This window comes from Branchiostoma floridae, chromosome 5 (assembly GCF_000003815.2).
Source record: "Branchiostoma floridae strain S238N-H82 chromosome 5, Bfl_VNyyK, whole genome shotgun sequence".
NCBI lineage: Eukaryota > Metazoa > Chordata > Leptocardii > Amphioxiformes > Branchiostomatidae > Branchiostoma > Branchiostoma floridae.
In genome coordinates this window covers 5,735,360-5,750,000 of record NC_049983.1, presented here as the reverse complement: position 1 = coordinate 5,750,000, position 14,641 = coordinate 5,735,360, and the positions used below count along the sequence as shown (strand labels likewise).

At 37.0% G+C, this 14,641-nt stretch overlaps 1 protein-coding gene across 10 annotated transcripts in view; it reads right to left on the bottom strand.

The window, feature by feature from the left end:
• Positions 1-14,641, bottom strand: part of LOC118415250 (SRSF protein kinase 3-like) — a 66,169-nt gene that overhangs the window by 38,026 nt on the left and 13,502 nt on the right. The window contains exon 1 of one of the 10 annotated variants that reach the window (XM_035819698.1): positions 11,183-11,498. The exons of the other annotated variants lie outside the window; for them this stretch is intronic. Coding sequence (XP_035675591.1) covers positions 11,183-11,379 — 197 coding nt within the window. The 5' untranslated portion in view covers positions 11,380-11,498. Of the gene's footprint in view, positions 1-11,182; positions 11,499-14,641 lie in introns of those variants that run through there. 10 annotated transcript variants of the gene reach the window in all.

The following is a 14,641-nucleotide window of genomic DNA, read 5'->3' as shown; positions in this document are numbered from 1 at the left end:
AATGCTACTAACCTTCTCCCGTATTATTGTGTACTTGCTTAACCAAATTCTGACAACATAGATCTTGTTTCCTTCCCTGCAAGATCATTCCTGGACATACTGAGGTTGGTTATCTAATGCAATGGGAGGATTCTGTTATAACTCCGCACCAAATCTCTACCCTATTATAGTGAATTACTGTCATCGATATACCTCAACTGCTATATATTAAGAAGCTTGCGAAGACATAGGGTGACTTCTTGAAACTTCAGGTTACAAGGGTAACCGGCCTGCAAGTTACTGGTTACTAGTAGTACCCTACTCTCTAGATCTGCTATTCCCTTACAGTTCCATCTAAGTATGTATAATTCAACCTGTCTTTGTGGGGACCCTTATCTTATCTGCTTGTGTTGAGACTGTTCACTACTACAGTCTGGATCATGCAAATTAACCGTGTCACTTTCGGGATCCTAGAGCTAACCTTCCAAACTTCATTTCTCGATTACCAATTCCTACATTCTGACTGACTTACAGACCAGTACTCCCCGTAGGATCGGTTGTCATGTGTGATCACCATGAGCAATACCCCTTGGACAAGCCCTCTCACTACCCTAATGTACGTACCTGCACCCATGAAGGGAGCTGCCATGTGCTAAACCACCAAACTTTAGCACCATCCTGCCTTGAAATGACTGACACATACCTTGGAGCAGCCCTATTCCACCCTGACAATGAATGCCCACTAGCACTACCAAGCCTGGTACTATTGTTGCCGCTGCAGTTACTCCATCCTACTGGTGGTGTTTGGTCCTCTGGTGCCACAAGCAACAAACTAATATCAAATGTCTCTGCTGCCCCTAGTCTTTCCCGCTGGTGGTGCTTTTCTCTGATCCTCATCCGTCCTGTTGGCTATGGCTCTAGTGGCTGGCCTGTCCATCCTTGTTCTGCCCAGTTGAAGGTAGTTGAATTTTCTGAACCCTGCAGCATGGTAGACTTTCTCTGAACTATGTACCATGTTGTACTGGCAGGAATGGTGACAACTCCTCCTGCTTTCCTCTTTAAATACTCTTCCCCTCCTGGGGGGCCTGTCTCTTGAGATGACCACTGAGTCATTCTTCCTTCTCCTTACTCAGAAGCTCCCTTTATCTAAATTAAACTGACCGTCCCATCCTGGGCCATCATTTCCCTCACAGCAGGTCATTATTGTTTGCTGGTCTTGGATAATTAACCCAGCTTAATAACTGGATCAGATATTAAGCTTTCAGTATCCTTTGAAAAGCTACAGCCACAGTTGTATTGAGATCATAGACGATATGATATTTCTGGAGGTCATACTTCTTAAAAGAATTTAAAACTTCTCAATCCCAGACAAGGTTTTACACTTTGGAGACAAGTGCCTGATATCCCTTGAAAAGCTACAGCCACAGTTGTATAGAGATGGTAGACAATATGGCTAAGACTAGTACGAGACTGCTTAGTTAGATATTGCACTTTGGATAATGCAAATGGTTGCCTGATATCCCTTGAAAAAGCTACAGCCAGTTGTATGGAGATCGTAGACGATATGACTTAAAAGAGTCTGGCTAGACATGTTCTTCCTGTATCACAAGTAGATTTCAGCCGATCATTTGCATAATCACGCAGTGATTCACTCCTTTCTTCCTGAATACGTCAGTAATGATTTAGACATGAATACCGTAAACTATGAAATGTTAGCAGTGATTTTATTTTTATGTTTATGGTTTTTATCACAAACTTCTCACACTGCAAAACAAATAGACTTGATTTGATGCTCAAATATGTAAATAACCATACAAAGATGACAATTCAACACTAAACAAGACAGTTGGATACAAGTATAACTAACAGACCAAAATCTTTGAGGTACAGGTCTGTACACCTTTTGTATATGACTTTGTACCTAGGTTACATACACACAGCTCTACTGCAAACATATGCTTTGTTTCAAATTGTTGTGCATTGTGTTACTACGATTGTCATGATAACCAACTCCAAGATGCCACAATCATCTTTAAGTTGCCACAAAATCTAAGTGTCACAACTTAACTTAAGGTTAACCAAATTTCAATGAATTCCGACATAACACAGACATTAAAGTCATGAACACGATTTTCCTCCCCAGAAATTGTAGCATGCGGTTAAGGTAATACTTGAAATGCTTTCTTTCTTCGCACTCCTACTCTAACTACTTGAAATGCTCCGCCTCATTCACTACCAAAAATGCCATTCTTATTTATCTTTGTGGAAGAAAAGTTATCTTCCACAAAGAAAATTATTCTCTGTGTGAGAAAATAAGAAAATAAGAAAATGTCAGTTAGAAGGTGAAAGTTTTCTTAGAATATTTTTCTCAGACCAAGCTGTTCTTTCTTAAAGTTTTGGGACTAAAAACTTAAGATAAATCTTCTTGTGACAAGAATGATTCTGTGGTACAGAATTTATATCTAATCATAGTTTTAAACCTATAAATGTTCTCTAAACTAAGAAAAATCATCTTATTCTAGAACAAAGATTAAATATCTTATAGCAGGAAAACCTAGATTATGTTTCTTGAAAGGTTCTTGTAGCAAGAAAATCTTTCTGTCCTTAATAATAAATTTCTTGTTGCTTCTTTCACTAACCATATTATGCATCTTGTATGAAGATTTAGATTCTTTCAACAAGAATAACCTTCCGTCCTGAAGAATAGATGTCTTAAACCAAATATATATTATCTTGTACAAAGATTAAGATTCTGGTAGCAGGTCAAACCTAGAATCAGTTTCTTGAAAGTTATTTGGAAGCAAGGAAACCTTTCTGTCCTAAAGAACTAAGTTACCAGTTAACAGAATATGCGTCTTGTGCTAAGATTCAGGATCTTGCTCAAGAATTCCTTTCTAATCTTAAGACTGATACTCTTACTCTTAGACAGTGATTCTCTGTACAAGTCTGGAAATCTTGCACCAGGAATATTTTACTTGCACCAAGAATCAGCTTCTGGTTCAAGAATTTCTTCCTTCCTAAAGACACACCAAGAAATTGTCTCTTGCATTGAGATTCACTTTCTTGAACAATCATTCCTGCTGTCAAATACTTAAAAACAGAAAATCACTAAATAGTTAAGCAACTACAAAAATGTTAGAGGAAGAAATCTCAACAAATTATGTGTATAGTATAGGAATGTTTATTACCACATTCTTACATAAGACTTATGAAGTATGATCACAAAAGTAACAGTCTTTGAATGGAAATACTTTTACGATGACAGTACCAGACAAACATCAATAATTATGGTAGAATTTCCTATAGTATTATAATAATATATAACCAATACCCAAGGAGCATATTAATTCCTTTACATTCAAATTGCCAATTATTTATCTTGATATAGGTACAAGAAGAAAAATCTCAAATTCATTACCCTTCTCAAGGAAGCATTTACAGCAATATTATTGCATTACTTAAATGGCAGTGTAGCTGTTTTGTAGCGGAATATGCTAAGGCCATAATCTATAAACTTAGATATAACTATTCCATATGGTTTCAGAGTATCACATTCCAAAATAGAGCAAACCCTTGCAGTGAACTTTTCATTCTTGACATTTGGTATGGTCAAAACCTCCAGACACCTAGAGAAAAAGTGAAAGACCTTGTTACTTCGTAGTCTTACACAAAACAACAAAAAAGGTATCAAGTAAACAATTTTGAATAATATATATTAATTTCAGTAATGTATTGTACTATATACCTATTCTTTAACCCACTGGTGACACATATAGATATATATGTTTACTTGATACCGTAATGAAATTTGTTTTTTAACCGAAATACAGCAGACTAACCCTGTGATATGAAATGGAATCTCCCAACGATTATTTTGATTAGACATACAATGTGCACATAGAATTTGGCAGCCAAAAGGTGGATATACATGTAGCTATGGAAACAACCCTTGCCTCACCATATCTACTGCTTTGTCAAGATTCTGTGCCTTGTTGCTTTTGAATCCTATATACTCTAAAGTCTATGCATGGACTTCTTTTATCTTGAAGTATTTCAAGGTGGGGGAGGGGGGCACACTTACCTTATCCTTCATATCTTGTTCCCAGCTGTTTCCGCTGCATAGTTGTTGATTTTTAGCAAATTGAACCCAGTCACCAGTGCCTCACATGATCATGGTCCCTTTTACCGTACTTTTGGCTGTAAAACTGGCACGAGTCATCAACTGATACAAAGAGTAGTGAACTGAGCTGCTGCAACTGTCACTCTGTTCAAAATGGAGATGGGGTAGCCCAACTGTACTCTGGGATACAGATCAACCAATCAGGGGTTCAGAAAAAGTCACATGACCAGAGAGGCTAGAAAAACAAGAAATGTTAAGAAATATTTTCTTATAACTGTTCAAAATAGAGATGGACCACCTGGGGTAGCCCAACAGTACTCTGAGATACAAATAAACCAATCAGGAGTTCAGAAAAAGTCACATGACAAGATATGCTAGAAAATCAAGAAATGTTTTCTTGTTACCAAGACTAATTCTTAACAAAGACACCAAATGGGTTTTGATTTGAAGAAAGCAAAACATAACTTTGAAATAAACATAGCTTGGTCACCAACAGAAATTTCAAAAGAAAGGTTACCATACTATTCAACTATATTATAAATGTTATATCTTGCAACTATCTCTAGGTGCCATGAACCCCAAAAAATATCTTGTTTTTCTCAATCAAGAAAGTTAAGAAATATATTCTAGTATATCTTAAACATTACCAAGAAAAACAAGAAGCATCTTTCTTAAGCTTTTTGAATAAGGAAAACATAACATTAAAGAATTTTATGCTAGTTGTAACTTTTTGTTTTGATTTCTTGATTTTATAATTTTTCAAACCTATATTTGATCAAGTAAGTGAAGAAAAGAATTCTTGTATCTTCTTAAACATAACCAAGAAAATCAAGAATTATCTTTCTTAAACTTTCTGGATAAGGAAAATAAAAACATTTGTGAATTTTATGCTTGTCATATCTTGTTTTAGAGTTTCTTTTTTTCTTCTTTTTCTTAACATTATTTGGTCAAGAAAGTGAAGAAAAAAGTTCTTGTATCTTCTTAATTGTTAGAAAGAAAAACAAGAATCATCTTTCTCAAACTCCCTGTATAAGAAAATCAAGAAAAGTCAAGAATGTTCTTCTAGCAAACCAAGATTTTATGTAGAAATTGAAAAATGACAAGATTAAAGATCTTACGGTTAGAATCTATGGAATACTCTGTTTGATCTTAGAGAAAATGAATCTTATGGTAAGATTGAAAAATAAAGTTTTTCTTAAATTTCTAGAAAATTCTTGTTGGCAAGTATCTTAATAGAAATACTTTCTTCACTTAAGAAAAAATAGAGAAAAACTCTTTCTCCAAGAACTAACATACAGAGATTTTGCAGAGAGTTTCTTACTTTCCTTGAATTTTCTTTACCGAAGAAAATCTTTCTCTCCATAAGAAAACAAGAAAAATAAGAAAAACCATTTTTGGTAGTGTTCCTATTGAGCCTTTTGCCGTGATTCCGTCCTCCTGCCCTTGCCAGGGACATGGCACGGAGCCTCTATCTCATTACCCTGTTGTCAGTCACTCAAGAGGCTCCAGAAATAGCCTTACTAGGCCTAGGAAAAAAAATGTTGTGTTTCCTGTTTAGTCCTGAAAAAATTAGGGTCGGTAGGTAGGGATTATCTTCTTTTTGTTTAAAATCATTTTTTTTTCAAGACATTGGCCCAAACTCTAGTGATGCAATATAGTTTAAAAAATTGAAACTGAAAATACAGGAGAACACTTATCATTTTTCAATGTCAAACTTTTGTGCATAATGGTTACAAATCTATGGATACATTTATCTTTTATTACTAGTAGATAGGACAAGCAGTTTTTTTTACTTAAATAGCAAGCAGGCTGAATAAAAATTTTAACTGGAAACTATGTGACTCCACTGTCCATCCCAAAAAAGTCTAGGGTCGGCAAATTTTTCTAGGGTAGGTCGGGAAACAAGTGTACCGAAACAGTGGGGTTCAAGCACTGCCAACGGACCATTGCCAAATGGCTGTCAACCTTTTAGCGTAATCGGTTGCGTGTTGGGTTTGTGATCGGCCGGTATTAAATCCCAGGCGTCATGATATTGTTTCTTCCTGTGTCTACTCTGTTCTTTCACAGGAAACACAACAATTTTTTCCCTAGGCCTTATGCCATCATAGGAGCCTCCAGGAAAACATCAAGTGATATTACAGTGGTTTCTTATCTGTGAGAGAGCAGGGTGCATCTAATCAAGTGCAGGTAATTCAAATGAATCCTGAAGTATCAGCTTGAACATGTGGCTCGTCTGGCAGTGTTTGAGGTCAACTGATGGGGCTTGCCGCAAGCTCTAACAGGGCAAATTCACAAATTACCAGGAAAACTAATTTGGAACAGCGATCCCAAACCACGAGTATTGTCTTGGTGCAATTCGAACAAAGTTTCAATTTCATTTGGACCGCAATGAAATATTTCTGAGTGCCATGCAGTTTTTTCACTAGATGTAGTATCTTGTACTCTACCAAATGCCGTGATGCAAATGATACTAATATAATTTTTTTTTTATATATAACTAATTCTCATGACAAAAGGTTTATGCAATAAAATATTATATTCCAAAGTTGAAACTGGCAATTCTACTTGGCAATGGTTGAACTTCTATATCATAATATGATTCATATAGGAGTCAAGGACTATATCATATAGGAGTTATGGACTACATGTATATCATATAGGAGTCAAGGACTGCAGCAGTTGGTTAGACACACTATATAGTCAAGGCCGCTGTATTGTACATAACATCCTTGCTATTGTCAAAACCCATTAGAAATGGATACAGAACTATTTTCTAGACCTGTCTCCATTAATGGAAAGAACATTCTGGATGTCAAAGTCTATCAACAGGAAGGATGGCCAATGTGCATGGTTTAATATACACATAATATCATACCACATATATCTCCCAATGTCTAGGGTATATTACACATGTACCTCCAAGCAGATGTGCAAAGGCAAAATTGTAACATTTCTAAAGTTCTCAGTCCTGCAGAGCAGTGGGCCTTTTAGTTTTACAGAAAGTAGAAATGCCCACTACTCTGCATGACAAGGAAAAACATAATGATTTTGCCTTTTTACATCTGCTTGGAGATTATGTAGCACAGAGCAACAGGAGGTTTGCAAGCTGATCAATGCCCCCTTGTGGTTCAATGCAATACTGCAGCAGCAAAAGCTTGAGATAAATAAACTAGATCAAAGGATTGGCTCAATGGAAGCCTCCTTTCATATTCATATCTAGACGATTGGTACTATTGTCTTGAATAGCCCAATTACTACTGTGTGAATTACAAAATGCCCCTTTAAACATGCAAATCTGTTTATTTATGGAGTCGTTTCGGAACCCAATTAGCTAATTGAGAGTTATCATCACACACCCTCAAGCATGTAATGACAACAAGCCCTTACCACTGTATATACTAGGCATGATAAAGTGAAGTGACTGTTACAACAATAATACAGTTCCAGGGTGTCAAAGCCACTTGGAATACCAAAACTCAGACCCCGTTCACAATAAAACATAAACAAACAAGCAGATGAAACATCGACTCCGACGACCAAAATGAAATGATCAGGATCGATTTTTGCACTGTGAACTCTCTTGATTGGCTTGGATTTTCTTCGATCTGTCTCATTTGCAATCCATCTTCGTGAAGTACATTAGTTTGAGACACTTGCGAGCAATTCGCTTTGCTCGTTTTCCCGCAAGTGTGACAACAATGTTACAATTTTGTAACACAAGCAGCTTTGGCATGAAAGTTTGGATTACTGAAATCAGTATGTTCGTTCTTTCAACTGCAAGAATGCTTTTCTTCCTTTACAATTTGATACAATTACAAATTGGAGAATGAAAAGGAGAGCTCCCAACAAATTTCTGTGGAAAAAAATCCAAATGAACAAGAAGGAATAAACATCATTTCTTGTAAAGTTGTATTCTTCTTGCCATTCTGCATTTCAAAATCATCTAGCTATTTCACATTAGAACATCAGTATCTACCAATGTTGTAGTGAAGTTTATCATTTATGTATACTGTAGTTTCAGAGTCCATATAGTTAATTAGAGGGGAGGAGTGTGAAAATTAGCACCTCTGCTGTGGTCCCGCCCATTCTATTTTCCATTCCAGTGTGAAGTCACTCCTTGGAAACAATCTCCATTCATTTGGGAGCAGTTCACAATGAAAACTTCCACTGCAACATTTATGGCACTAAATCATTCAAACAAAGTAATTGCTGCAGTAAGTCAGCATGGATCTTGGCTAAAGCACAGCTGGATGTAAACTTGGAAGTTTTCCAGGTAGACTCATACAGTCATAGTGTGATATAACATGCACTGATGCATAGAACCACTGCTGAGTACCTAACCAGTGCCCCCTTCTATAGTATAAACAAGACACATATTCTCATACATGTCTAAGAAGTAAGTCATTGATTCAAATTGCAAAACTGACTAGGGCAAAAATGCTGCATGCAAGCAGCTTAGCTTACATACTGTATCTTAATTTATTGGTGACAAAGCACTTGACCAAAGTCTTATAAGTCCACTACTATCCAAAGTAGCTATCTTGTCCTAGCTCCATTCAACTTCAACTTCAAGTCCATACAATGTAATAACAGCCTTACTTTGGAAAGTGTTTCAATGCATTATATATCATAAAGCTTCAATTGAGTAGGTATAGTGTGCCTTATAATCCCTAAAACTTGTTTCTAATATAAAACTGCTACATTGTATCACCTGAATGTCTAACATGTATTAATGTGAACTATCTGAAAATGTGATTCATGTAAATCACAAATGCTGAAAAATTGTTAACTAGTACAAGTACTACAATAATCAATGTAGGTCTAATGTAAGGTACAATGTACATGATATACTTAGACATGCATGAACTGGAAACAGATTGAACTTCCATGCAATAACCAAGAAAAATATTGATTACAATATAATCATTTTCACCTGCACATAACCCTGTGTGATTAAGTGAGCATATCTATCTGCAACAGTGTCAAACGTTTGCCAGTGACGTAACGTCTGGACGTTTTAAAGATGTGACCTGACTATTAACTGTGGTATCTGATCTTTATCCGTATCTGTACCTATATAGCCGGTATAACCGCCCTTCGACATAACACACTAACTCATCTCACTGAAGGTAATCTTCACAACACATATCACTTGGGACGAAGACATTTATCAACGGCCCAACCAAAAATACATGATTTGACTTGTCACAGCAAGGCCTAGCGAAAACATGCTACATTTTCCTACACTTCAGTCCTGAAAAAGGTGCTAGGTAGGGTTTCTCTTATATTTAGATCTCGCAGGATATGATCAAAGAAATACCCTATATTATAGCAATGTAACATATCATTCTTATTCATTGTCAGGGATAAACAAGTCCATTAGCCCGATTGTCCCAGCAAGTAAAAGTGCTGTTCGGGCAAGCAGAAGTGCTTCCCCACTTGCCCGACAGGCAAGTAAGAATTTCCAGATGTGACCCGCTCAAATTACCACTGAGTGTGACAGCACATGGGGCTGAATGCCTGCCTATATTGACCATGTCATTTTTAAGCCAGTAGAGACATTGATTTTGTTGTTGGTGCTGTCCTCGTTTAACTTAAGGTCTATTATTTTGCTAGACGTGGTCTCTTAACAAAAATGAAAATTTATGAAAGTGAAAACACATAGAAAAATGTAATCTAAATTTTGGGCAAGTGAAATTTTGGTTTGGGCAAGTAAATTTTTAATGTACTTGCCCGATAGGACAAGTGAATTTTTGAAAACTTGTCTAACCCTGATTGTACAAGCGTAAGTCATATAAACTGAGCAGAGAAGCACAATGCTCACTATATATTCTTGCATCAGGAAGTCTGGTTTGAATTTTGCCACCTTAGATATCAAATTGAAAACTTTATGCCCTTTGCCATCCACTGACAAGAAAATGGCTAAGGTCGGCAGGTTTTCCTAGGGTCAATTGGATAACTGGAAATACAATATTTTTTCCAAGGCCCAAGCAACACTCAATATTGACATGTTCAATTAAAATTGAGCCAATGGTATCCCTGTGCAATAAAAATGACCAAGACATTGAATTCTATCTGTAACAGTTTCTCACTGACTAAACAATATTGAACTGCAGATTCACATCCATACTTAGAGGTTGTAGTTAGTATGTGAGCTGAATTAAAATTCCCGAGCCAACACTTGACTTGGTCGGCAGTTATTTCAAGTCATTACTCTTCTACCAACAAGGGTTATGGCATCGGCACCTTTATGTTTATGGGGCACTGCTTCGGGGGCAAGAATGGGGTCACGGACTCAAAATCAGAATGGAAGACGTTAAGCCAGCCTTTGAAATTTTCATACAAGCATATACAATATCAATTTGCTTTGAGGAATTTTGGTCAGACTTTATGATCTTTTAACGAAAGACCAGCACGAGCGCAGATTGTTGTTTGCATCCTGCCAACACTTAAAGACACCAAAACAAACGTTAAACATATAATTAGAACCACAATAAACTGACCGAATACTGGGTCAAAGTACTGTATCTTTCTCTTTTGTACAAATTTGGACAGACTTAAATTTTTTAACGAATTACAAGCACTAACATAGAGTTTGTTTCTGTCCTGCCAACACTTAAAAAGGCACCAAAACAAACGTTAAACATATAATTAGAACTGTCAATGGACTCGAATACTGGTTCAAGTACTGTATCATTCTCTTTTGGAGAATTTTGGACGGACTGAAATTTTTCAACGAAATACCAGCGAAAATGGAGACTGTTGTTTGAGTCCTGCCAACACTAATTAAACAGACACCAAAACAAACGTTAAACATATAATTAGAACCACTGTCAACTGACTCAAATACTGAGTCAAGTACTGTATCATTCTCTTTTGCAGAATATTTGACAGACTTTAATTTTTAAAGAAACAGCAGCACTAGCACAGAGGTTGTTTGGGGCCTACCAACACTAAAAACGCACCAAAACAAACATTAAACATATAATTAGAACTACTGTCAACACTCGAATACTAGGTCAGACTTAAAGTACTGTACTTTTGATCTCTTGATTCACAACAAGCTCTAACACAGGTACATACCTCTTCTTCTTCTTCATGGCCTTTGCCATTATATTCTCCACATATTGTCTGCGCACCTTTGCCCGGCCTCTCAGGTCCTTCCTTCGAAGGAAATCCTTTATCTCCTGTAGAGGATCATCCATCGGTATGATCTTGTCTCCATTCTCTATAACAGGCGCGTTGTTTTCGACCTCCCCTTTCTCCATCTTTTCCTTCATATTGTGAGGGCCCCAGACACGGCCAAGACCAAACGATTCACCCTAAGATAAGACCTGATACTGGATTGGAATTCGCTAACTAGGACAGTTATTTGGTGGTGACCCACAGACACTACCGTCTTGGTTGAAATGACTTCTTCAAAGACACGTTAACTACTTCTTGGTGATTTTCCTACCGACTTTACGACATAATTATAAACCACCCTGACGATCGCCCAGTAGTTTTACAGCCTACTTGCACAACGGGTTAGCACCAGAGTCCTCCCCAACGGATTTCTTCTTTCAAATCCTTAATCTTGCATCGGTATGGAGTTGTTGCCCTGCGTAGCTTGTCTCTAGATCAATAAATAGAATGCTTATGACCGCACGCCTGCCTTGATAAGCTGAGCGCAATCATCATATATAGAATGCTGACAGCCCAACCCTAGATGTCTGTGAGATCCAACCTAATGACTAACAGACTTCTTGTTTTGAAAAAAACAACTGGGACAAGCAAAGGTCAAACTTAAAGTGGGGAATGTGGCACCTCGCAGCAAGCGGCCACATTCTTACAATCACTCAGCTATTACCTTTGGTGTAACGGAAAATCTTTCATGTGCAGTGGTGCCATTCAGACAACGTGCCCCTTGTGTATTGTAAGAAAATAAACGGCTTTACAAGAACAGGTGTGACAATAGGACAGTGTGAACGAATTTTGCAAAGGCAGGTGTAAAGAACAAGCATTTGTTGAGAGAAGCGTAACATGTAGTCTTGTTGAGGGTAAGCTCTGTTTGACATCTTTATGTTTATATACTAACCGCCACCTTTCAACGTCTGCATTCTTCTTCATGTGTGCGTCTAGTGCTCTGCTTTTGTCCGTTAGAAATGTGATACTTCAAATAAGAGGTGCAAACAAAGAATACAATGGTTATTTTGACAGAAGTCACAGAACCCGTATGTTGCAATGTTAGCACCCTGTTGTATTGTGACTGAGAGATATTACTAGCATTATCAATTTTCTGAGCATCATTATACACAATACCTTGAGCAGTACTTATTTTCCAATATCCGATAATCAAATCATTATCCAAAGTACCTACTCCACAAAGGATAGACAATGTATATGTATCCCATGAACGAAGGGAACTTACCACCAGCCTCACTATATTTTTCATATTTACCATCACATAAAGGAAACATATTCTTTTTCCTCCTTTTTTCCTCTACTTCTTCTTCGCCAAACAAATAAGGTCAATGACCTGTACTAGATGACTGTCACTACAATTACTGGTGAATTAGTAAGCACCACATGGTGTATGATTACATAATGTAGCAAGTGGCAGGGCATAACTGGAGGTGCTGGTCACCATATATTCATGTTTGTATGAATGTGTTTGAGTAAAATTAAACTGAGCAGTACAATGTAGCTTATTAGGCTAGCCCATGTGAAGGTAAATATTTGCTTGCAAATTCATGTTTTCTTTTCTAAAACTACTTTGCATTATTTTTGCCATGAGTGAGTGAGTGAGTGAGTGAGTGAGTGAGTGAGTGAGTGAGTGATCCAACAAAAATAAGGTTGCAAAAGGCAACATGGGATGACTAAAAAATCCTATTATATTGTTTGAGAAAAATTGAGAATGCTATAACAGAACTGTCTTTTATACAAATAAGTCTTGTAAATTAGACTACCAATGAGCGATTTTCCTTGAAATTTGTAATTGTAAATTATGTTTCCTGGTTGCCATAGGTGATAATGTCGCAAATCTCAAAACTCACTTTGATGATCAGACAATCGGCCACATAGCTCCATTACAAAGGGCCCCAGAGCTATTTGAAATATTATTCATCATATACTTTTGAATCTTTCATGTACTGATGTTATATGAGGACAAATTGTATGTGCAGAAACAACACAAACAACTCAGGACAGTACATCTAGTTGTATCTAGCTGGTAGATGGACAAGAAAAGGATGTTGGAAATATTTTAGAAATAGACAAAAGAAAATGAATTGAAGTTTTAAAAATTCTAATAAAGAAAACATAAATGGACTTGCCAAACCATTCAATACAAACTTGATCATATCGCTGTTTAAAAGTTGCCTTTACTGGGAGTTTGCAATTAACCTTATTAGATTTGGCTGGAATTTGCAAGTATCTCTGTCACTACAAGCATCACACAAAGCACCACATAGCAGGTGGTACTGGTACTGCAGCTCTTAGGCTTACCACTACTGTACTTTCCAATCAAAGGGGAGGGGCCATCATGCCTTTTTTTTCTTCAAATTTCGTGGACAACTGAAGTTTTCCTGTGTGAAAGTGATCAAGCTTCAAGGTCTAAACAAAGTGGTTTTCTTTCTTATCAAGTTATACACAATATGACCAGGTGTCAATAGGGTCAAAGGTCAAGGAGGTTCACAAAGAGACAATCTGTGGTCTCATTGTCACACAAAATGTTCCACCTGTGGTCTCATTGTCACAAAAATTGTTGCACCCACTAACCTTTGCCCTGCAGTTCTTCTCATTTCAACACTTGTCCTTTGTTAGGAATCACCTGCCTTGGGGTATCTACATGTAAGTAATTTTCCCACAAGAAGCGAGGTCCTCTAACTAATGTCCAACTTTAATAACTTGAGAGATCACTAGTAAATGGACTAACAATCTTATGGGGGCACATCAGAGCATTGTTCTAAAGTGTACAAATTAGCATATATGTCTTTTGTACTGCTACAGTTTGTAAATAATGATATTTACATGTGTAATATTGCTTGGAATCTATTAGTTGCCAAATACAAATGTACGACTATGAATTTCTAGATGCAAGATAGTCAATCTCATGTACGTAGGATTCTGTCAGGCCTAGGAAAAAAAAATGTTGTGTTTCCTGTTTCCCTACCTACCCTAAAAAAACCTGCCGACCCTAGACTTTTTTTGGGGGTGGGCAGTGGAGTCACATAGCTTCCACTTAGAATTTTTATTCAGCCTGCTTCCTATTGAAGTAAAACACTGCTTGTCCTGTGTAATGAAAGATAAATGTATCTATCACGCACAAAATTAAAGTTTGACATTAAAAGACAAGTGTCCGCATGCATTTCAGTTTACTTTGTTCAACTATATCGAAATATGTATCACTACAGTTTTGGCCAGCCTAAAAAAGAATACAAGAAAAAAAAGATAATCCCTACCTACCGACCCTAATTTTTTCAGGGCTGAAACAGGAAACACAACATTTTTTTTCCTAGGCCTCACAGCAATTTTTTCCCCTGTCAAATACAAGGAAAATGC